The following is a 25316-nucleotide window of genomic DNA, read 5'->3' as shown; positions in this document are numbered from 1 at the left end:
GGAATTGGGGCCTTGGGGAGGTAATTAGGTTTAGATGAAGTCATGAGGGTTGGGTCCCCATAGTGGAATTATTGCCCTTGGAAGAAGAGGAAGAGACACCAGAGCTTCCTGTTATCAGCCATGTGAGGACACAGAAAGAAGGCAGCTGTGGAGAGCCAGGAAGAGAGCCCTTACTAAGAACCTGTCAGTACCTTGATCTTGGACTTCCTTGTCTTCAGAACTGTAACAAATAAATATCTGTTGTTTAAGTCACCCAGTCTATGGTATTTTGTCGTAGCAGCCCAAGCTGACTGAGACACTGTGTAATCTACGGCATGTAATTTAATCTCTCTGATCTTCCTGATTTGTATAATGCGGATAGAGTTGACACAAGCTATAATGTTTGTGAATAGGCCTACCAATACTAAACATGACTAAAGCAGTACCAAACCAATACTAAACCCTCCCACTGGTATACAGTCAATGCTGGAATGGACCCAAGAGGCTTACTCTGACATTTAAAAACACTTATGTCCAAAATGCCTACAGTGACCTAAATTACTAGTGAATGTTTACATACATTTGCATTCTAACAGAACTCTACTTTTTTTTTTAGTGTTTATTTATTTTTGAGAGAGACAGAGAGAGAGCGAGTGGGGGAAGGACAGAGAGAGGGAAAGACAGAATCCCAAGCAGGCTCTGCACTGCCAGCATGGAGCCCTATGCAGGGCTCAAACTCACAAACCGAGAGTTCATGACCTGAGCCAATATCAAGAGCTGGACATTTGATCGACTGAGGCACCCAGGTACCCCCAGAACTCTACTTTTAATCTCTGGGAATTGTGAAAACTGGCCCTTTTGATGCAAATGCAGTGTTTCCAAAAAGATCTTTTGAGGGTTTTCATTTTTTGTCCCTAAATGTGGCTCTATTTGTTCAGATGAAATGAGTGTTTTAGGACACAGGGTGCCCTCAGGACAGGGATGACAAGAAGTGAGTAAGGTTAAGAGTTTGGCTTGCCCCAAGGATTCTTGCAGGTGCCATAGATCTAGCTGAATAAGAATCTGGAAAGCCACCAAGCTGGGCCCACCACAGGCATTCTGGGGATGGGTGTGGTCCACAGCAGGGTTGGCAAACTATGGCCTGAGGGGAGGCTGTTTTTGTATTGACCTTGAACTAAGAACAGTTTTTTATATTTTCAAATATAAAATGTAAAAAAAAAAAAAAAAACCCAAAAACCCAAAACAAAAAAACCCAAGAAAAAAACCCACCATTAACTTTTGGTGAACAGTTGCTCAAAGAGTTTATAACCTTGCCCCGAGATCCACAAAGTCTAAAATATTTACTGTTTGGTTCTTTTCAGAAAAAGTTTGCTGACTCTTAGTCTAGAGAGTCACCATAGGTTACTACAGGTTAGTGGGTAACACCCAGGAAGTCAAAGTATTGGTGAAAGCATCCTGGAGCCCAAAGTGTTTTCTCTCTACTCTGATGATCTATTGGGCAGTGACTGGCAGGATGTTGGCTACTTACTTAAGTCAATCCCTCCCCTCTTTCTTGCAAACAGAACCTTGTTTGGTTTAAGAATTCAATCTCCATGAGCTTCGAGGGAGGGTTTTCCCACTCTTGGCCTCATCTATCTATCAAGTTGTATACATTGAAACCCACAATTTCTTACTGATATCCCAGTTCCAATATAACATTACAAAATTATAGTTTTCTTCCTTTCCCTACTTGTAACATCCTTGTCCTAGAGTGAGAACCTAGCTCCCAGTTTGCTAATATTTTTACTTATTTGATACATTTATCTCCTCCCTGTATATACTAACCTCCCATTAGCATGGCCTCCTTTCCCATGCAAATAACCCCCTTAAGTGCTTTTAATTTTTGACATTCCACACAGGCCACCCCCTTATCTCATGAGCAGATGAGCTTCTTATACTACCAAATTCAACCTCCGCCGCCTAGTGTGACCACCTGCTTTATCTCCCCTGGGGTCACCACTCATTGACTAGACCACTTTCCCATGCACTTGGGTTCCAACCCCAGTGCCAAACTGGTCTTCTCACATTCTACTCTTGGGGTTCCCACATTCCACATCATGCCCCTTCTGCCCTGCCCAGCCCAAACCCCTCTGTCCTGCCTCACTTGGATGCCTGCCTCTTTCAATGGAGTATGGATGGACATCAGCACTGGAGAGCCCTCCTAAGTGGAATGCCTCCTCTAGGAGAGGCTATCACCCATGTTCCATGTAGATGCCTACTTTGTTAGCCCTACTTATGGCTTTAGAAAGAGGAAGGGATCCATGTTCTCCTACTCTTCCATCATTCTTTTTTGTTCCTAGCCAGAAGACCAGACCTACCTGAAGGTTGTGATATAGGCTTTGGCACACATTACATTTAGTGGACCAAAACTGAACTTTTATTTTTTATTATATCTTATTTTCCACCAAGAAGAAAGGATCTTTTCCATTTCTCCAACTTTAAGGCATGGTCTCTCAGTTACACAACTCACTAACAGAGTCCTTGCAGAATGACGTGGCTAGTATGTGCGTAAAAGCATTTTGTAAACTAAGTGCTATCCAGTTGCTAAGAAGATATTGCTGTTATTTGATGGTGCACACTGTCAAATAATTATGTGATGTACAAACTGTGTCAAATTTAGAAGATTTATACTGTAACTTTTTTTCCTCCTGTGCCAAAAGTGTCTGGATTTATTTTTTGTTTGGTTTCCACTATTCTTACAGCAAGACTCCCACATGAAATGCATTACCATCCAGGCAATCTAACAAATATGTACTATGTATTGGTCTTACTGGGGAACAGATTTAGTCCTCACAAAGTTCGTTCTTTCTTTCTTTCTTTCTTTCTTTCTTTCTTTCTTTCTTTCTTTCTTTCTTTTCTTTTTCTTTCTTTCTTTTTCTTTCTTCTTTCTGTCTTTTCTCTTTCTTTCTTTCTTTCTTTCTTTCTTTCTTTCTTTTCTTTTCTTTCTTTTTCTTTCTTCTTTCTGTCTTTTCTCTTTCTTTCTTTCTTTCTTTCTTTCTTTCTTTCTTTCTTTCTTTCTTTCTTTCTTTCTTTAGAGCTGGCTGGCTTGTCTTAGAGGAAATGAATTACAAAATCTTGGAATTTTTGTGCTAGAAGGAAGTTCATCTCTTCCAACAGGCTTCTCCACCCCAAGTCTGTGTCCCCTCAGTAATACACCCCATGTTCTATCATAGTCTGTGAACTGGCACCCTTCCTAGTCAGTCCTCTCCATTTTAGCTCTCCCTTAATCCTTCCCCCTGCTCTTGCGTGGAACACATGTGCTGATACCAATCAATCTAACACCAGGGGCTTATAGAATATATTTAGTGCTCACAACAAACACTGTAAATTCTTTTCCTTTGGAACTTGCTTGTTTTGGAGAGCAGAGAATGACAAAATCTTAAAGTCATGGAGTCTTTGTGCAAGCCAGGGACTAGCCTAGAGGTCTTTGCTTACATAAAGCTGAAAACTGTTTGCTGTTGATTTCCTTCCAGGGATCCTAGTTCTATCATTTGAGGTCAAAATGAAAATGTGCTCTTGGTGCTTCAGTGTGTGGTCAACATGTCATGGTCACCCTACCCCAAGAGCCATCCCTGGTCTCTTCCAAGGGGGTCAGCGATTCCCATATGAGTCAGGAGGAGTGAGAAGTGGGCAGGAAGTGTGAAAAGTCTCAGACTCCAGGATGACTCTTTTTTTTTTTTTTCAATATATGAAGTTTATTGTCAAGTTGGTTTCCATACAACACCCAGTGCTCATCCCAAAAGGTGCCCTCCTCAACACCCACCACCCACCCTCCCCTCCCTCCCACCCCCCATCAACCCTCAGTTTGTTCTCAGTTTTTAAGAGTCTCTTATGCTTTGGCTCTCTTCCACTCTAACCTCTTTTTTTTTTTTTTTCCTTCCCCTCCCCCATGGGTTTCTGTTAAGTTTCTCAGGATCCACATAAGAGGGAAACCATATGGTATCTGTCTTTCTCTGTATGGCTTATTTCACTTAGCATCACACTCTCCAGTTCCATCCACGTTGCTACAAAGGGCCATATTTCATTCTTTCTCATTGCCACGTAGTACTCCATTGTGTATATAAACCACAATTTCTTTATCCATTCATCAGTTGATGGACATTTCGGCTCTTTCCATAATTTGGCTATTGTTGAGAGTGCTGCTATAAACATTGGGGTACAAGTGCCCCTATGCATCAGTACTCCTGTATCCCTTGGGTAAATTCCTAGCAGTGATATTGCTGGGTCATAGGGTAGGTCTATTTTTAATTTTTCGAGGAACCTCCACACTGTTTTAGGATGACTCTTCTTGTAGCTGCCTTTATATTCCTTAGCTGGGATCAGATACTATCAGGACCAGTTTCAACCCCTTAGGGGCAGCAGCGGGTTCCTTGCATTTGTGAATTCTTTTTGTTTTGTTCTCTCCCTATTAGGGGTGAAAGTTCTTCTCTCCTTTTTTATCCTCTTTACTACATGCCTCCATTTCTCTTGTGATGTGGGCTTTCATTCCTCTTGCTCACTTCACTATTTGTTCCCAGTCTACTAGATGTTCTTTCTTCTCCTAAAGATCCAAATTCCCCCTGGCACAATGGCAACTGTGGAAACAGTGGAAACTGATACATATTGAATAGGGTGATTGAGTAGCCTCATACTTCATAATTATGTGCAGTTTCAGTGGTATACAGTTTTCTTAAAAGGTCCCCTTTTCTTTTGTATCACCTATTACCGTTTTTTTTTTTGTTTTTTGTTTTTGTTTTTTTTTTGGTTAGAATGTCTTGCATAGAATAACCATGTAATTATGTATGGAATTGAATTAGGAATCCACATGCACTTGCCCTGATGTTCTTCCCAGGTTTCCATGTTGGCGACAGCCCGCGCTCCCTGTGGAATTAGGTTCTAGTTTTTCCAAGTGCAAATACATATGAAGGTTTTTAAACTCTCAATATATATTATGTAACAATGACATGACTCCTTAGGAGAAAGTATAGGTTCATGGTAATTGCACTTAAATTCTTTGCAAAAGATTATTCCTCACTGAGATGTGGAACACCTGCCTTATAAATATTTCTGGGAAAAGTTCCCTGGAATTAGTGAGTACGATTATCAAGAATGAGTATTAAATGCACTTGTGAATAAATTAATGACTCCCTACATTTTGGAAAGGAATTATGTGGTCTTCTTCAAATAGCTCCTTTCTTCTCTACAATATAAGAATGTAGGTATGCCTTTCAGATGAAAGTGCGTCTCCACTTATGCAAGGATTTGCAGATAGATGATGGGTACAATCCAATTAGGTGTAGACTTTCTTTTGATTATATATAATATACTGTTAAAATTCATAGCTGAAAATAATTTAATCACATGATGGGAAAAAATAAACCTTTTAAATGCGACGTTAAAGATTACACAGTGACAATACAATTAGGAGGCTAGTTTTGACTATCTGGCCACAAATCATAAAAGTAACACAAAATTTTCAGTATTGAATAGAACTTGAGAGACTACCTCAACAAAGAACTTCATTTTGCAGATGAAGAAACAGATTCAGAGGAGTTAGATAACTGTACTGGGTTGAGTAGCATCCCCTCAAAATTCATGTCCAACCAGAAACTCAGAATATAATCTTATTGGAATTGGATGTAATTAGCTATGATGAGGTCACACTGGATTAGAATGGGTCCTAAATCTAATGACTGACATCTTCATAAGAGAAAGGAGAAGGAGGGGCACCTGGGTGGCTCAGTCGGTTAAGCATCCGACTTCGGCTCCGGTCATGATCTCACGGTCCGTGAGTTCGAGCCCCGTGTCGGGCTCTGTGCTGACAGCTCAGAGCCTGGAGCCTGTTTCAGATTCTGTGTCTCCCTCTCTCTCTGCCCCTCCCCTCTTCATGCTCTGTCTCTCTCTGTCTCAAAAATAAATAAAAGTTAAAAATTTTTTTTTTTTAAAAAATGAGAAAGGAGAAGGAGATTCAGAAACACAGATTCACATAAGAGGGAAGCCCACGTGATGACAGAGGCAAAGATTGGAGTGATGTAACTATAAGCCAAAGAATGCTGGTAACCACCAGAAGCTAGGGAGAGGCAAGGAAAGATCCTCCCCTTGAGACTCCAAAGGGAGCATGGCTCTGCTGACACTGATTTCACACTTCCAGCCTCCAGAACTATGACAGAATACATTTCTGTTTTTTTAAGCCACCCAGTTTGTGCTAATTTGTTACAGCAGCCTGAGGAAACTAAGACAGTAACCTTCCAAGGAGTGGTGGTGACTCAGGAATAAAGGCCCAGTGAATAAAGTCTCAGTCCACACTCTGAGCAGCTGTGCTCTTGTGTCCACTGCCTGCATCTTGGGGGTACTTAGAGTTGCTCCCTTTATTGACCTCATGTATTCATGAGTTCTATACAGTTTGCTGTCCTTCGGGCTTTACTTCCCATCCTCGTCCCTCTTTGAAGTTGTTCTTATACAACTCTTGCACAAGTCATCTGTTCTCACATCTCTTATACTCTCAGAAATTTGGTCCTATGCTTCTACTGCCATTCTGTGCTGCTACCTCTCTTTTCTAGGTTGCTTTTACCTCTGGGCATAGGCCCTGTCATGATGCTTCTTCTCTCTTAAAAAACAGTACAAGTGTACTACATGTATAAAATTGTGTAAGTATAGTTTTCAGGCCATTTGATCTACCATAGTACCTTTCCAATGCTTCCTGACCATTTCAATAACTGACTTAATTGATGGCATATTTTTTCCTTTGTGGTACATACAGACAAAAGGTAAAGTTTTTGCTTTCTTGATAAAGTCCTTTGATGCACAAAGGTATTAAATTTTGATGAAATATAATTTATTTTTTCCTACACTGATCACACTTTTGGTGTGGTATCTTTAAAAAAATTTTTTTTTAAAGATTATTTGTTTTGAGAGAGAGAAAACACGAGCAGGGGAGGGGCAGAGAGAGAGGGAGAGAGAGAATCCTAAGCAGGCTCCACACTGTCAGCACGGAGCTCCATGGGGGCTCAAACTCACAAACTGTGAGATGGAACTCTGAGCTGAAACCAAGTGTTGGATGCTTAACCGACTGAGTCACCCAGGCGCCCCAGTTTTTTGTGTCATATCTAAGAATCCTTTGACAAACCCAAGGTTATAAAGATTTACCCCTATGTTTTCTTCTAAGAGTTTTATAGTTTTTAGCTCTTATATTGAGGTTGTAGATCCATTTTGAGTTTACTTAACATATGGTATGAGATGAGTATCTAAATTCATTGTTTTGTATTTGTATATCCACTTGTTCTAGCATCATTTGTTGAAGAGACTGTCCTTGCCCCATTGAATGATCTTGGCATCCTTGTCAAAAATCAATTGGCCATAGATGTATAGGTTTACTTCTGGATCCTCAATTTGATTACATTTGTCTTTGTGTCTATCCTTATTCCAGTACCATGCTATTTTGATTATTGTAGTTTTGTGGTAAGTTTTAAAATTGTGAAGTGTGGGTCCTCCAACGTTATTTTTCTTTTTGAAAACTGTTTAGCTATTTGGGGCCCTTAGCAATTCCATATGAATCTGAATATTGGTTTTTCCATTTCTGAAAAAAAGAACGATTGGCGTTTTCATAGGGTTGCATTGAATCTACAGATCACTTTGGGTTGTATGATATCTTAATATTCTTTAGTAAGCATTACATATTCCTTGGATATTTGATAGAATACTCTCATAAAATACTTTGGTATTTATTTGTTCATGGGCAGACTTCAAATTCTGATTTAATTCCATTTGTTGTTATATGTTATTTGTATTATGTCTTCTAGTCTATGAATGTGGGATGTCTTTCCATTTAGTTAGGTCTTCTTTAATTTCTTTTAGTAATGTTTTGTAGTGTTCAGTGTACTAGTCTTTCACCGTGAAAGAATTTAGTGAAATTATTCCATGTATTTTATTCAAAAATGAGGTTATTAAAATATTTTAGGTATGCAAAGAAATATAATGAGCACTTGTGTAATCACTATACAGTTTAAGAAATAAAGTTTAACAAATACAATTAAAGCCTCACTGCATTGTCTTCCCTTGCTCAGAAGTAACTGCTCTCTTAAATTCAGTGTTTATGTTTCCTTACATAGTGTGGTAGGCAGAATAATAGCCCACAAAGATATCCATGTCCTAATCCTCAGAATCTGTGAATATGTTATCTTTATGGCAAAAAGAGTCTTTGTGGATGTGGTTAAGACTGGAAATGGTGAGTTATCCTTGAGTATCTGGATGGGTTCAGTATAATCACATAGGTCCTTGTAAGTAAAACAGGGAGACAGGACCTCTTATAAATATGTCTCTCCAAGGGCTAGATAAGCCCCAGTGTCTCTAGCTTTTATGACCTAGAGATATCTTCAAGGTCCTGCCTGGGACACATATCTCTTTTATATGTAAATTACTAGGTATCTTCCTGGCATCTTGGAAGCTTGATCTAAAGGAGGAGGCCAAACTATAATCATTTGACCTTCTTGGGGAAACAGGAGAAGAGCTACTACCTTTTGGATCAGAGAAATAAACTAGAAAAGTGGACAAATGGTTATAGATCTAATCCCCATGGTAATGGAAAGAAAAACATAGAGGAAGTGAAGGCAAAACATTATCTTTATATCATACAGATTTCTGTGCCTCCAGAGGTTAAAGGTTTTTATAGAAGCATTGAGAAATTCAGGGAAGATTTATTTCCTCACATTGATTTATCAGTAATTGAGATCTTTCATATAACTTTTTATCATGACTGTGGATTTGTCAATTTCTCCTTGTATCTTGGTGGCTATGTTATTGGAGGCTTACACATTTAGAATTGTTATAAATCTTTAGTGCATAGTTTGAATTATTTCCTTCATTTATGATATAGTGACTCTCTTTGTCAGACAAGCTTTAAAAATCCTCCTGAAATAAATCAATCCAACAAGAGGATATAACAATTGTAAATATCTATGTACCCAACATTAAAGCACCTAAATACATAAAGTAAATATTAACTGACATAAAGGAGGAATTGACACAATAATAATAGGGGACTTTAATACACCACTTATATCAATGGATAAATCATCCAGGGAGAAAATCAATACTAAAATAGTGCTTTTGAATGACACATTAGACTAGATGAACTTAACAGATATCTGCAGTACATTCTGTCAAAAACAGCAGAATACACATTGTTTTCAAGTGCACATAGAACATTCTCCAGGATAGATCATGTCTTAGGCCACAAAATAAGTCTTAGTAAATTTAAGAAGATTGAAATCATACCATGCATATTTTCCAACACAAAAGTATGAAACTAGAAATCATTTACAAGAAAAAAAATTGGAAAATACATAAATACATGGGAATAAACAACATGCTATTAAACAATCAATAGGTCAATAAAGAAATCAAAGAAGAAATTAAAAAAGCACATGGAAACAAATTAAAATGAAAACACAATGGTCCAAAATCTTCTGGATGTGGAGAAAGCAGTTCCAAGAGGGAAATGTATAGATATACAAGAAAAATCTCAAATATACAATCGAACTTTATATCTAAAGAAACTAGAAAAAGAAAAAACCACAAAGTTAGTGGAAGGAAGGAAATAATAAAGATCAGAACAGAAATAAATAAAACAGAGACTAAAAAACAATAGAAAAGATGAATGAAACCAAGAGTTCATTCTTTGAAAAGATAAACAAAATTGATAAACTGTTAGCCAGACTCATCAAGAAAAAAAAGAGAGAACTGAAATAAATAAAATCCGAAATGAAAGAGGAAAAGTAGTAGCTGACAACACAGAAATACAAAGGTTTAAGAGATTACTACAAAAAAAAATTACATGCCAACAAATTAGACAGCTTAGAAGAAATGGGTAAATTTCTGGAAATATACAATCTTCTAAAACTGAATCAGGAAGAAATAGAGAATTTGAACAGACCAATTACTGGTAACAAAATTGAATCTGGTAACAAAGAAACTCCCAACAAACACAAGTCCAGGACCAGATGTCTTCCTATGTGAATCCTACCAAACATTTAAAGAAGAGATAATATCTATTCTCAAACTATTCCAAAAATAGAAGGTGAAGGAAAGCTTTCAATACATTCCACAAGGCCAGCATTACTCTGATATAAAATCAAAGGAAAAAAAAGAGAAAAGAAAACTACAGGCCAATATTCTTGAAGAACATAGATCCAAAAAAAAAAAAAAACAACCCTCAATATATTAGCAAACCAAATTCAACAACACACTAAAAGGATATTCAACACAATCAAATAGGATTTATTCTGGGGTATAAATAAGGATGGTTTAATATTTGATATCAATGAATGTGTATACCACATCAACAAAATGAAAGAAAAAATCATATGATCATCTGAATAGATGTAGAAAAAGCATTTGACAAAATTCAACACCTGTTCATGATAAAAAGTCAACAAAGTGGGTTTAGAGGGAAACTACCTCAACATAACAAAGGCCATATGTAACAAACTCATAGCTAACATCATACTCAATGGTGAAAAACTGAGAGCTTTTCCTCTAAAATTAGGAAAAAGACAAAGATATCCACTCTTACCACTTTTATTCAACATAGTACTGGAAGTCATAGTCATAGCAATCAGACAAGAAAAAGAAATAAAAGCCATCCAAATTGGTAAGGAAGAAGTTAAGCTGTCACTATTTGCAGATGACATGATACTATACATAGAAAACCCTAAAGACTCCACCAAGAAACTGTTAGAAGTAATAAATGAATAAGTTGCAGGGTACAAAATTAATACACAGAAACCTGTTGTATTTCTATATACTGATAACAAAGTAGCAGAAAAAAAATTAAGCAAACAATTCCATTTACCATTGCACCAAAGAGAATATATTACCTAGGAATAAACTTAACCAAAGAGGTGAAAGACCTGTACTCCAAAAGCTATAAAACACTGATGAAAGAAATTAAAGATGACACAAACAAATGGAAAGACATACCATGCTCATAGAATAGAAAGATTAATATTGTTGAAGCGTCCACACTACTCAAAGCAATCTGCAGATTCAATTCAATCTCTATGAAAATATCAATAATACTTTTCACAAAACTAAAACAAATAAACTTAAATTTGTATAGGACTACCAAAGACCCTAAATAGCCAAGGCAATCTTGAGAAAGAAGAATAAAGCTGGAAGTACCACAACTCCAGATTTTAATATATATGACAGATCTATAATAATCAAAACAGTATGGTACTGTCACTAAAACAGACACCTATATCAATAGAACACAAAAGAAAGCCCAGAAATAAATCCGTGCTTATACAGCCAATTAATCTACAACAAAGGAAGCAGAAAATACTATAGGGAGAACACGGTTTCTTGAATAAATGGCTCTGGGAAAACTGGCCAGCCACATGCAAAATAATGAAACTGGATTACTTTCTTAAAGCATACACAAAAATAAATTCAAAATGGATTAAAGGCCTAGATATGATACCTGAAACCATACATCTTCTAGAAGAAAACATAGCAGTCATTTCTTGGACATCAGTCCTAGCAACATATTATGGATACTTCTCCTCAGCCAAGAGAAAGAAAAGCAAAAATAAACTACTGGGACTACACTAAAATAAAAAAGCTTTTGCACAGCAAAGGAAACCATCAATAATATGACAAGGCAATTTACTGAATGGGAGAAGATATTTGCAAATGATATATCCAATAATAGGTTAGTATCCAAATACAACGACAAAAAAGAATAATCCAATTTAAAAATGGGCAGAGGACCTGAACAAATATTTTTTCCAAAGGAGACATCCAGATGGCCAAGAGACACATGCAAAGATGCTTCACATCACTAATCATAAGGGAAATACAAAACTGCAATGATATATCATCTATACCAGTCAGAATTGCTAAAATCAAAAAGACAAGAAATAACAAATGTTGGTAAAGATGTGAAGGAAAAGGAACACACTATTGGTAGGAATGTAAATTGATGCAGCCACTGTGGAAAACAGTATGGAGGCTCCTCAAAAATTAAAAATAGAAACACCAAATGATCTAGTAATTTCACTACTGGGTATTTACCAACAAAAAAACTAATTCAAAAATATATATGAACCCCTATGCTTACTGAAGTATTATTTACAATAGCCAAGATATGGAAACAACCTCCATGTTACTGATAGATGAAGGGATAAAGAAGATGTGGTATATATAAACAATGGAATATTATTTGGCCATAAAAAAGAATGAGATCTTGCCATGTGGGACAACGTAGATTGACCTAGAGGGTATTATGCTAAGAGAAAGAAGTAATACAGAGAAAGACAAATACCATATAATTTCACTTAAATGTAGAATCTAAACAACAAAACAAACAAAAGGCAGAAACTTGCTCATAAATACAGAACACTGATGGTGGACAGAGGGGAAGGCATGGGAGAATGGGCAAAATGGATGAAGGGGAGTGGGAAGTATCGGCTTCCAGTTACGGAATGAGTAAGTGACAGGAATGAAAGGTACAGAATAGAAAATATAGTCAATGGTATTGTAATAGGGTACATGGTGACAGATGGTAGCTACACTTGTGGTGAGCACAGCATAATGTATAGAGTTGTCAAATTGCCATTGAACACCTGAAACTAATGTATCATTGTGTGTCAACTATACTTCAATCAAAAAAACAAATTAATTAAAAAAAATGGACCTGAATTCCTGCTCTGTCACATCAGTCTACATGTCATATAGAGGGGTTCTTACAGTCTTTCACCCTCAGTTTTCTCATTACAATGGGAATAAATATTATCTAATATTTAAAAAATCTATCTAAAATACAACTCTGAACAAGATGAACACAAAATGATGAAAGTTTATAGCTCTGGTAGTATCAGAGGGAAAACATTTAAGCAAAAATATCATTAGGAATAATATTTGTTTTCTAACTAATGGATTTTTAAAAATTTATTGTTACTAGATATAACTGGATTAATATTTCTCTTCTACTACTATACTATTATCCTCTTTTTTATATGCTTTTCTCCTTTCCTGCCTTTTTTTTTGAATTTAAAAAATCTATCCCCTTTTTCCCATTTTCATACTTTAAAAGATATGCATTCTATTTCTACTATATCAGTGGTTTCTCTGAAATATTTTTAACATGTGAATTTACCTTAATAAAGCCTAAAGTAAATTATGACCCATACTTTCTTCCTCATAATCACTACAATTTAAAACACTTAAACTCTGGTTACTCTCTCTTCAATCTTAGAATATTAGTACTATCTAGTGTTTTTATTCCACCTTGTTTTTGTATCCCATATTAGTCATGGCCATTACATGCTTTTTAAGGTTAATGGTTTTATTTTCATACTTAGTTTCTTTGCCCATCATTACTATTTCCATCTCACTCCTTTCTTCTGATTCCATTGTCCTTTGGAAGTTCTTTTGTGAAGGGTCTATTGTAGGCAAACTCCATTTTTTTCCCCTCATACGTTTTGTAATTTTTATTGAAAGCTCATCTTTGGGGGGGATTAACCTGTAGGAATCCTAAAAGGCATGGTTTGAAGATGTGTCTCTTCATAGAAATGGTATTTATTTCTGCCAAATATCCCAGAGTTACCACCAAGTTGGCGGCTCTTTGCATGTTAATGTATCAAATCCAATTACAAAGGTAATAAACTTAAACTGGACCCCACAAATAATAAAATTCCAATCCATATGATATCTAGTATTTGATTTTAAATTCTCTGTTGTTGTTTTTTTTTTTTTAATCCCAGGCTAGATACCTTAGTTTTTTCCTCACCAAATAGGTAGTTGTTGTTGTTGTTGTTGTTTAATCCTGTCTGTTTAATAATGCTGGATTTCTCTCTTTCTTTTCCCTCTTTTCTGATTCTGTCTGTTCCTCTTAATCTCTCTGACTCAGTTAGGACTCCCAGCTTTGTACAAGCTTGGTAACTTTTTCTGTCCCTGCATGACCAGTAAAATCTGAGTCTATTTATTATGCAAAGCAGCAACCATCTCCACTGTTCCCTTATGTAGAGCAACTATACTGAACACCTTCTTATGAGTCTGGGTTTACAAAGACTTTGGGCCTGGATATTTTCCTTACTTTCTTAAAAACCCAGGTATGTTAAAAAAAAAAAATGTTTGTTTTAGAGAGTAGAAAAGTGGTTGTCAGAGGCTATAACTTTCAGCTATAAGATGTGTAAGGTCTGAGGATCTGACATAAAACATGGTGATTGTAATTGATAACACTGTTGTATAATTGAAATTTGCTAAGAGAGTAAAACTTAAATGTTATCATCAAAAAGAAAAAAGATAAATATGTGAGGTGATGGATATGTTAGTTAACTGTCTGCGGGAGGGGGATCCTTTCACTATGTATATGTACCTCAAATCACCACAATGTGTACTTAAAATATCTTGAATTTTATATGTCAGTTATAGCTCAATGAAGCTGGAATTTAAAAAAATATTTAAAGAAATATTTTTTAAAAGGTTTGTTTTATCATTTACTTATATTTTGTGTCAAGAGGACTTGCAGATTTTCTAGTCTACTGTTTTTCCAGAAATAGAAGGCAAGATGGGTTTATTGATATTTCCTAGGATTCTTTTTTTTTTTTAATGTTTTTTAAAATTTATTTTTGAGAGAGAGGGAGAGACAGAGCATGAGCAGGGGAGGGGCAGAGAGAGAGAGGGAGACACAGAATCTGAAGCAGGCTCCAGGCTCTGAGCTGTCAGCGCAGAGCCCAGCGTGGGTCTCAAACTCACTAACCATGAGGTCATGACCTGAGGCAAAGTCTGCCACTTAACCGACTGAGCCACCCTGTGCCCTTCCTAGGAATTCTTTAACTTTAAAAAGAATCCAGTTGAGTTCAGCAAGCAATCATTGAATGTCTTCTACGTACCATCTTCTATGTACCATCTATTTAGAAAAATCACTCATTTTGTAGCAGAAAGCCACTGTCATTCAGAAGATAAATCTGCATATCTTCTTCCCTATCCTTCTGTGACTATCAATTGTAAAGATCACATTATATCAAAGGCATCATCAGATAAGTTCCAGTGCTTTAGATAAAATTCCTCTCATCAGATAAAATTCCAGCACTTAAACCCCTGCTACTACAATATGGATTATATTATCATGATTAACAACAGCAACAAAAGGTAAGTGGAAGAGTTATATCCAAATTCACACAGTTTTCAAAATTGTGTATTTCTCTTCTTTGTGTTTAGATTTTCTTCTACCTCAGCTTAAAAGATAAAATAATATGTAGTCACGTTTGTCACTCCTGGATGTTGATGACACAAGCAAGCTCGTTGTGGAATGGTGTAAGTAGACACTACCTGAACTATGACTTGATCCTAGTTCTTAAAGGAGAACCGATCCCCATAAAAGCCAACTGTACTAGGGACTACTTTTTCCCCTGCTCCCCTCACAGGGCCACAAACAGTAGGTGCATTTGTTTCTCTTTTGCCCAGGCACAAGGCCAAAGGAAAAGACAGAAAGATAATAATGTTATTTTAAGAGATAGATTATAAGTATTTTTTAATTTGAATGGTAGATATAAATCAAATATTATTTTTAAATTGAAACAAAGCTCCGTTAGATCTGCATTAGACTTAACATTGCCTCACTCAGGATGCTGCAGAGATAAGTTGAGGAAATGCAAGTGAAGTGCTTCCTATAAAGCCTGGCATGTAGGCAGCACTCAATAAATATCAGCCCCTATTATTGGTTTAAAAAACATAACAAAATAGCACAAAATATAGAGTAAAGGGGAAAAAAACTAACAAGAAATGGGGCTAAAATATACGACATTTAAATAAAACTTGTTTGATAGTGTGTTTGCATGCACACAGACACATATACACTCAGGCGTTTTCTAATATAGACTTCTAGGCAGGTACCTCTATACTATCCTTGTCATTGTACTATTTTTATACTATTCTTGTAACCTAGAACATGCTTGTGTTTCTTATTCCAATGAGACACTGGGGAGGGGTCTCAGCCAACAACAAAAAATAAGCATAAATTGCCCCTGCTGACTTCTTTCTTTTCCTTGGATGATACTTTAATCTCTGTAATAATTTATGCTGTCAACTAGTGTTATGGTGGCAACATCTTCCCTGTCACCGTTAGTAGATGACTTTGCCAGCCCTCCTTAACTGCTAGTGATCAGAGGACTTATAACATCATGTGCTCAGACCGACCTATGAATAGGTGGCTGGAACCATTCCACATAAATCGTAAACCCTAAACAAAGAAACTAAGAGGGGCTGACAGGTACCACTCATAAATCAAGTCAACCTCTTGACATTCCATTCTTGACTTCACTTGGCTTCCACTCTCACCTTGTGCAACAATGGCAAGAAGAAAATGTGCTTCTGTCTCGGCTAACCCATCTTAGCTACCAAATTTAATATTCCTGCCTTAGGTTTATTTTTAGTTTAAGGCAGTGATGCTCAAACTTCAGAATGCATCAGAATTATCTGAAGGGATTGTTAAAACAGATTGCTGGTTGCAAACCCAGAGTCTCTAACTCAGGAGGTCTGGGGTGGGGCTTGAGAATTAGTATTTCCAAATTCGAGGGTGATGCTGATGCTGTTGGTCCCAGGACCATACTTTGAGAATCAATGGTTTAAAGTAATAAATCTCTTTCTTATGTGACAGATTGGGGATGTTACTTTTTTCTTTGGAAAACCTGTAAAGAATTAGGGAAAAAAAAAAAAAGAATCCAAATGATTAGAAAGAGAAAGAATATATATGACATTAAGATCAGGACAAATCCTGCAGAAGCCTGGCAGAAAAAGCTAGCATTTCTGCCCCGGCAGAAAAAACTAGCACTTCTCAATAGGTTAAGTCAGAGAAAATCTGAGCACATGTCAGTGAAGAACAAAGCCTGGGTAGGAAGGCTTTATGTTCAGCACATTTCTCTTTCCGCAATTCTACGTTTGCCTTCATCTTCTATTAGTTTTGCCTTCATTTTGGAGTGCTCAAATGTGGCACAGCTAAAACAAACATTTTAGCACAAAGAATAGCTGTGTTCAGAAGGCAGTGAGAAATTGGAAGTTCATAAACTTAATCTTGTAGCTGAAAGACATTATTAATACTATGATATCAATGTTATTGTCAACCAGCCCTCGTCACTCAGCACTCACATAAACCTCTGTGCTCTTCAATTTTACATGCAATCAGCCAGGTACAGTCAGTCCTCTTTCCTTCTCTCCAGACCTCCCTCCTCCAAATTATGAGTTATGAAAAGGCCACTATAAATCTCTCACTCTAAATTGTCTTTTCCATAGTCAAGAACTTAACACATAGTCTGTGCTCATGAATAAAGAAGCAGGCATACATTAATAATGAACCCAGGATGAGTTCATTGACACTGAAGCAGCCTTGGGGCTCACCTGGGGAGATGGGGGCTATCCAGGTCACTTCAAGACAATCAACTCTGTTGTGGGGTAGATGTGAGACTCTTGTCCTCCCAGCTGTCGACCTGGACTGGACATTTGGAATCTGTTTGCAATTAAACCTGGGAATGACCATGAACAAAAAAAATGTGTTTGTAATTAAACTCCAGAATGACCATGAAAACAAAGAAATGAAAAAATGAGAGATGTGGTGAAGAAATGTTGCTTGGTGCTTTAAAAATATTAAAAATTTTTACATGCAAAAGATCTTTCTCACTTCTTAACGTCTTTTGTTTATCCTTTTTAGATTGATTTTTCAACAGCAAAAAACATCATCACAGATAAATATATAGTGTCTACTTTGCAAAGGTGGCGTCTAAACGTGCTGCGTTTGAATTTTCGTGGTTGTATTCTCCGCTTGAAAACCTTGAGATCTGTCAGTGAGTATGTTCATTACAACTCTTTGTCTTGCTTTTATGTTTTTTAATTGAACAAATATAAAGAAAAATATAAAATAAAATGGAAACTTCAGTTATGGTCTTAGGCCATAAGGATGCCAATTAAAAACATTTAAAATGCTTATAATATAGTCAACTCTTAATGGATTGCATGATCTGGGAGTTGGTCCTTTGTCCATTCTTTTTTTTTTAAGTTTATTTATTTTGAGAGAGATGGAGGCAATGTGAGCAGGGTAGGAGCAGAGAGAGAGAGAGAGAGAGAGAGAGAGAGAGAGAATCTCAAGCAGGCTCCATGCTGCCAACATAAGAGCCCAACATGGGGCTCGAACTCACAAAATAATGAAATCATGACCTGAACTGAAACCAAGAGTCAGACACTTAACTGACTGAGCCACCCAGGTGCTCCGGTCCTTTGTCCATTCTTACTGACCACTTTTTTTTGGTCTAGCATTTGTCTATCTATGTATATTCAATTCATCTACTAAAAAAAATACAATATAAGAATATACTATCAATTTAACAATTCTAACAATAGACAGTAAAAAGCAAAAAACCTCCCTGTATCTCCCTCAAAACCATTAACTTACTCAAAGGTATTCAATGGTATTAGTTTTCTGTTCTTTTTTTAAAATTTTTTAAAATGTTTTTATTTTATTTTTGAGAGAGACAGAGCACAAGTGGGGGAGGGGCAGAGAGAGACGGGGCACAGAATTTGAAGTAGGCTCCAGGCTCCCAGCTGCAAGCACAGAGCCCAATGTGGGCCCACAAACCACAAGATCATGTCCTGAGCTGAAGTTGGGTGCTTAACCAACTGAACCACCCAGGCACCCCTAGTTTTCTGTTTTTCTAAAATACATTTACATATATGTGATTAAAAATACACAATTAAAGATTTTAATATGAAATGGATCATATTGTTTTATATTTTCTTTTATATCCCGAAAATCTTTCCATGTCAGTCTATATAGAACTACTAAATTATTTTTAAATCGTTAAACTCATTTTCCATACTGTGAATGTAGCATAATTTATTTAACTTTCTTCCTCTTGATGGATATTGAGGTTATTGAGCAGCTGGCTCATTGGTCTAGGGGTATGATTCTCGGTTTGGATATTGAGGTTATTTCCAATTTTCTCCCAGCTGCTTTGTACTTTCACTGTGACATGTGTATTTAATTGCCTTAGTCAGTTTGAGCTGTCATAATAAAGTCTCATAGACACCAGAAACTTATTTCCCACAGTTCTGGAAGCTGGATGTCCAAGATCAGGTCTAGAGAGGGCCCTCTTCTAGGTCATAGACGGTTGTCATCTTTTTGTGTCCTCACATGGCAGAGAGGAGGAGAGAGAGATCTCTGGGGTTCCTTGTATAAAGGCACTAATCCTATTCATGAAAGCTCTACCCTAATTATGTCCTGAAGGCCCTACCTCCTAATACCATCACACAGGGGGCTAGGATTTCAGCATATGAATTTGGCCAAGGGGCACATTCAGTCCATTGCATTAACATATATATTTATTTATTTTGAAAGAGAGAGAGTATGTGAGTGGGGGAGGGGCAGACAGAAAGGGAGAGCGAATACCCAGCAAACTCTGTGCTAACGGTATGAACCCACAAACTGTGAGGTTATGACCTGAGCTGAAAACAAGAGTCAGACACTCAATAACTAAGCCACTCAGGCACCCCAACCCATTTGTTTTTTAAGGTGCATTTCAGCTTCCTTATATATTTCTGGAAATGAGAGAAAAAACTTATTTAAAAAGTGTACATTCATACTGATTTCAGATAATGAGAAAGAAAGCCATAAACATGTAAATACCAACATGGATGAGTCTAGAGATATATGAGGGAAAGCAAGTTGCAGAATGACATATGTAATCTAATACCATTTGCATACAAGTTTTCAATGTGCAAAATAATATATACTTTACCTTTTGAAATAATTTCAATAATACATATTTAAGGAAAATGTAAAAAGCATGCATGAGAAAGAAAACTCCAAATGCAAGATAGTGGTTATCTCTTGAGGTGGACAGAGTTGAATGAAATGGGGAAAAATTTCACAAAGAGTTTCAAGTGTATCTGTAATTTTTTTTTAAATAGAAAAATAAATAAAATATGCCAAATTGGATAATTCTGACTGGTTGCTGATACTAAAAAAAGCTATAGTTTTTATGTTATTGTATTTGATTACATATTAAAGTGTCTTCTTGGTTTTAACAGTTTGTCAGTTGATTCTTTTGGGTTTTACAAGCAGATCATTTATTTCCATTCATTCCTAGTCTTATATCTTTTATTTCTCCTTTTTTTTTCTCCCAGTAGCAGGGATATGGAGCCATATTGTCTTATTCTTGACTCCTTTTTTCATATTTTTAATGAGAATAGTGTTATTATTATTATATCTTTTATTTCTGGGGTACACTCTTTATAGAGATATAATGCTGTTCCTTTTTTTACAGCAGCCATGTTCTGTTTGTTCCTCATTCAGTCTGGTCATGTCTGCCTTTGGAATTTTAGGAACTGTTAATTTCTGATCCACCAATACCATTCCTGTTTTGTTTTCCAGAGATATTACAGATTTTTGGAAAAAAAAATCATTTCTCACAATTTGGGTAGGAGAGGAAAGCTGAAATATGGGCTTAGTCTGCTATCTTGAATGAATTTATTACTTTATTAGTAATAAAGAGTTAACAAAATAATTGTAAGCCTTAATGTGCTAGCCATTCAGTTTATAGCATTATCTACAATAGCCAAATTATGGAAAAACCTAAGTGTCCATCGACTGATGAATGGACAAAGAAGTAGTATGTATACAATGGAATATTACTCAACCATAAAAGAGAATGAAATCTTTCCATTTGCAACGACATGGTCGGAACCAGAGAGTACTATGCTAAGTGAAAGAAGTCACAGAAAGATAAATACCTTATGATCTCACTCATGTGGAATTCAAGAAACAAAACAAACAAGCAAAGAGAAAAAAAGAAAGAAAGAAAGAGGTACACTAAGAATAGACTCTTAACTATAGAGAACAAACTGATGGTTACCAGAGGGGAGGTAAGTGAAGGGATTGTGTTAAACAGGTGATGGGAATTAAGGAGTGCACTTGTTGTGATGAGCACTGGGCATTGCGTGGAATTGTTGAATCACTGTATTATACACCTGAATCTAATATCATGCTGTATGTTAACCGGAATTTAAATAAAACTTAAAAAGTGTGCTAGCCACCCAAACTCACTCTCTGTCTCCAGTAAAATGTACTATTAAATAAATCTCTTTTTTGAAGGAAGAAAATGGACTCAAGATGCAACATTTAAGGTTTTGGTTTGACCTAAGATTTTCATGTTGGCAATGGTGGTTGAACACTGGGGTGAGTTTCTGACAAATGGCAGGGCACATATCTCTGGAAGCTTTCATTCCAAGTCTTTTTTTTTTTTTTTTAATCATAAAAGGGTGTTGAGTTTTGTCAAATGCTTTTTCACCGAGATTTTTTCTTCATTCTATTAATATGTTGCTATCACATTGATTGATTTTTATATGTTGAACCACCTTCACTTTCCTGGGACCAATCTCACTTATTCATGGTGTATAATCCTTTCACCATGCTGCTGTATTTTCTTTGCTAATACTTTGTTGAGGATTTTCACATCTATATTTAAAAGGAATATTGGCCTATAGTTTCCCTTTCTTGTGACGTCTTTGCCTGGCTTTGTTATCGGGGTAATACTGGCTTTGCAGAATGAGTTAGGAGCTATTTTCTCCTTTTCCACATCTTTGAAGAGTTTGAGAAGGATTGGTGTTAATTATTCTTTAAATGTTTGGTGGAATTTGCCACTGAAGCCATCTGGCCCTAGGTTTTTCTTTGTTGGAGGTGTTTTGATTGCTGATTTAATATCCTTATTTGTTAGAGATGTATTCAGATTTTATGTTTCTTCCTGAGTCAAGTTTGATAGCTTGTGTGTTCCTAGGAATTTGCCAACTCCATGTAGGTAACCCAATCTGTTGAGGCATAATTGTGCATAGAATTCTCTTATAATCCTTTTTATACCTGTGAAGTAAGCAGTAATGCATCATTTTCATTTGCAATTTTAGAAATTTTCGTCTTCCCTCTTGTTTTTCTTGGTCAGTCTCGCTACAGGTTTGTTAATTTTGTTGATCATTTCAAATAACCAACTTTTAGTTCTTTTTTTGTTGTAGCAAAATATACTTAACATGAAAGTTGCCATTTTAACCATTTTAAGTGTACAGTTCTGTGCCTTCACATTGATGTGGAACCATCATCACCATCCACCTCCCGAACTTTTCCAAGTTTTTTTTTTCAGTTGCAAAACTGAAATTCTGAACCATGAAATATGAACTCCCCATTTCTCCCTACTACCAACCCATGGCAAGCACCATTATACTTTATTTCTCTATGGATTTGGCTACCTCATATAAGTAGAATCATACAATATCTGCTCTTTTGAGCCTGGTTTCTTTCACTTAGCATCATGTCTGCAAGTTTCACCCATGTGGAGGCTCATATCTGAATCTCTCTCTTTTTTAAGAGTGAAAAATACTCCATTAGGATAAAGGACCTGAATGTGAGACAGGAAACCATCAAAACCCTAGAGGAGAAAGCAGGGAAAAACCTCTCTGACCTCAGCCGCAGCAATTTCTTACTTGAGACATCTCCAAAGGAAAGGGAATTAAAAGCAAAATGAACTATCGGAACCTCATGAAGATAAAAAGCTTCTGCACTGCAAAGGAAACAATCAACAAAACTAAAAGGCAACCAACGGAATGGGAAAAGATATTTGCAAATGACATATCGGACAAAGGGCTGGTATCCAAAATCTATAAAGAGCTCACCAAACTCCACACCCAAAAAACAAATAATCCAGTGAAGAAATGGGCAGAAAACATGAATAGACACTTCTCTAAAGAAGACATCCGGATGGCCAACAGGCACATGAAAAGATGCTCAACGTCGCTCCTCATCAGGGAAATACAAATCAAAACCACACTCAGATATCACCTCACGCCAGTCAGAGTGGCCAAAATGAACAAAACAGGAGACTATAGATGCTGGAGAGGATGTGGAGAAATGGGAACCCTCTTGCACTGTTGGCAGGAATGCAAACTGGTGCAGCCGCTCTGGAAAACAGTGTGGAGGTTCCTCAAAAAATTAAAAATAGACCTACCCTATGACCCAGCAGTAGCATTGCTAGGAATTTACCCAAGGGATACAGGAGTACTGATGCATAGGGCACTTGTACCCCAATGTTTATAGCAGCACTCTCAACAACAGCCAAATTATGGAAAGAGCCTAAATGTCCATCAACTGATGAATGGATAAAGGAATTGTGGTTTATATACACAACGGAGTACTACATGGCAATGAGAAAGAATGAAATATGGCCTCTTGTAGCAACGTGGATGGAACTGGAGAGTGTTATGCTAAGTGAAATAAGTCATATAGAGAAGGACAGATTCCATGTTTTCACTCCTATGTGGATCCTGAGAAACTTAACAGAAGACCATGGGGGAGGGGAAGGAAAAAAAATGGTTAGAGAGGGAGGGAGCCAAAACATAAGAGACTCCTAAAAACTGAGAACGAACTGAGGGTTTATGGGGGGGTGGGAGGGAGTGGAGGGTGGGTGATGGGTATTGAGGAAGGCACCTGTTAGGATGAGCACTGGATGTTGTATGGAAACCAATTTCACAATAAATTTCATATTAAAAAAAAAAGAAAGAAAAATACTCCATTAGATGTTCTTAACCACATTTTGTTTATCTACTCATCCATCAGTAGACACAAGTTCCTTCCACTTTTTGGCTATTGTGAAATAATGCTGCTATGAACATGATTTTTAAACATCAACTTTGATTTTTATTGATTCTATTGGTTTTCTGTTTTCTATTTTATCCCCGCTCCGATCTTTATTATCCTGCTTGCATTGGGTTTTGCTTGCTCTTCTTTTTTAGTGTCTTAAGGTGGAAGGTTAAGCTTATTGATTTGAGGTTTATATTCTTTTAAAATGTTGGCATATATGGCTATAATCTTCCCTGGATTTTTTTTTTAACATGTTTCCACATAAACACTTTTCCTGATGCCTATGCACAAAGTCCACTGGGAAGTTTGGGATGGTGATGAAATGGGCAACATGAAATTGCAACTTGTGTGGAAAATACAGAGAGGGCCAAAAAATGAAAATTCTGTACTGTACAATGGGCATATGTTCATTACATCAGATAACAATATCTTCTATATGTCATATGTATTTCATTTATTGTATCATATATATAGATACGTGGACCTTAGTTTATATTTTATCTGAGGTCTAAGAGAGCCAGAAATATTGTCTTAAGGGTTTTAAGTTAGTTTATTTGTGAGAGAAAGAGAGAGAGACAAAGAGAGAGAGAGAAAGAGAGAGCGAGAGGGAGAGCAAGTGAGTAGGGGAGGGGCAGAGAGAGAGAATCCCAAGCAGGCTCCGTGCTGTCAGCACAGAGGCAATGTGAAGCTCGATCTCATGAAAAGTGAGATCATGACCTGAGTTGAAATCAAGAGATGCCTAACTGACTGAGCCACCCTGGGCCCCCTGTCTCAAGTTTTTTGATATTTTGTTGTCTACTTAAAAATATTTAGTATTAAGGGGTGCCTGGGTGGCTCAGTCAGTTAAGCATCTGACTTCAGCTCAGGTCATGATCTCACAGTTTGTGAGTTTGAGCCCCACAACAGGCTCTGTGCTGACAGCTCAAAACCTGGAGCCTGCTTTGGATTCTCTCTCTCTCTCTCTCTCTCTCTCTCTCTCTCTCTCTCTCTCTGTCCCTCCCCAACTTGTGCTCTGTCTCTCAAAAATAAATAAATGTAAAAAAAAATTAGAAAAAAATTTAGTATTAAGGCACCTGAGTGGCTCAGTCAGTTAAGTGGCAGACTCTTGATTTTGGCTCAGGTCATGATCTCACTTTTTGTGAGATAAAGCCCCACATTGGGTTCTGTGCTGGCAGTGTGCAGAGCCTGCTTCTGATTCTCCCTGTCTCTCTGCCCCTCCCCAGCTCATGCTTGCTCACTCTCAAAATAAAGAAATAAACTTAAAAAATTTTTTTTTAATTTAGTATTTCTCTAGAAGTGTAATTCTTGGTAAAAATGCCTTTATCATGGAAAAAATTAAACATGAAAGCCTGAGTAGACCTTAATTTTCTAAGGGAGTAAATGTAATGCTTATCTCATCTTTGTGATATTTTCAATTTGCTAAGGATTACTTAATAAAATCAATTTTAATTCCAGCTACCTCGAGTGTATCAAAGATTAAATAAAACCCAATCTCAGAGATGTTTCAGCTTTTCAATTTTTCCCCCCAGCTAAGGTTAGTCTGTTGGTGCGTCTAGAATTACACACATTTTTGGCAAGAAGTTTGACTTTCTGACGGTTACACTGAAGATAAATACTGGCTGATTATTTGAGCTGTTTGGCTGAATGG

At 36.8% G+C, this 25316-nt stretch overlaps 1 protein-coding gene across 4 annotated transcripts in view; it reads left to right on the top strand.

Annotated features, from left to right (window-relative positions):
- Nucleotides 1-25316, top strand: part of FBXL13 (F-box and leucine rich repeat protein 13) — a 208570-nt gene that overhangs the window by 69092 nt on the left and 114162 nt on the right. For all 4 annotated transcript variants that reach the window (XM_053218586.1, XM_053218585.1, XM_053218587.1 and 1 more), the window contains 2 exons: nucleotides 15220-15315; nucleotides 17705-17837. In XM_053218586.1, the coding sequence (XP_053074561.1) occupies nucleotides 15220-15315; nucleotides 17705-17837 (229 nt within the window). The remainder of the gene's footprint in view (nucleotides 1-15219; nucleotides 15316-17704; nucleotides 17838-25316) is intronic.

The sequence above is a fragment of the Acinonyx jubatus genome, chromosome A2 (assembly GCF_027475565.1).
Source record: "Acinonyx jubatus isolate Ajub_Pintada_27869175 chromosome A2, VMU_Ajub_asm_v1.0, whole genome shotgun sequence".
NCBI lineage: Eukaryota > Metazoa > Chordata > Mammalia > Carnivora > Felidae > Acinonyx > Acinonyx jubatus.
The sequence above is the reverse complement of the archived record's forward strand: the minus strand, read 5'-3'. Positions and strand labels throughout refer to the sequence as shown.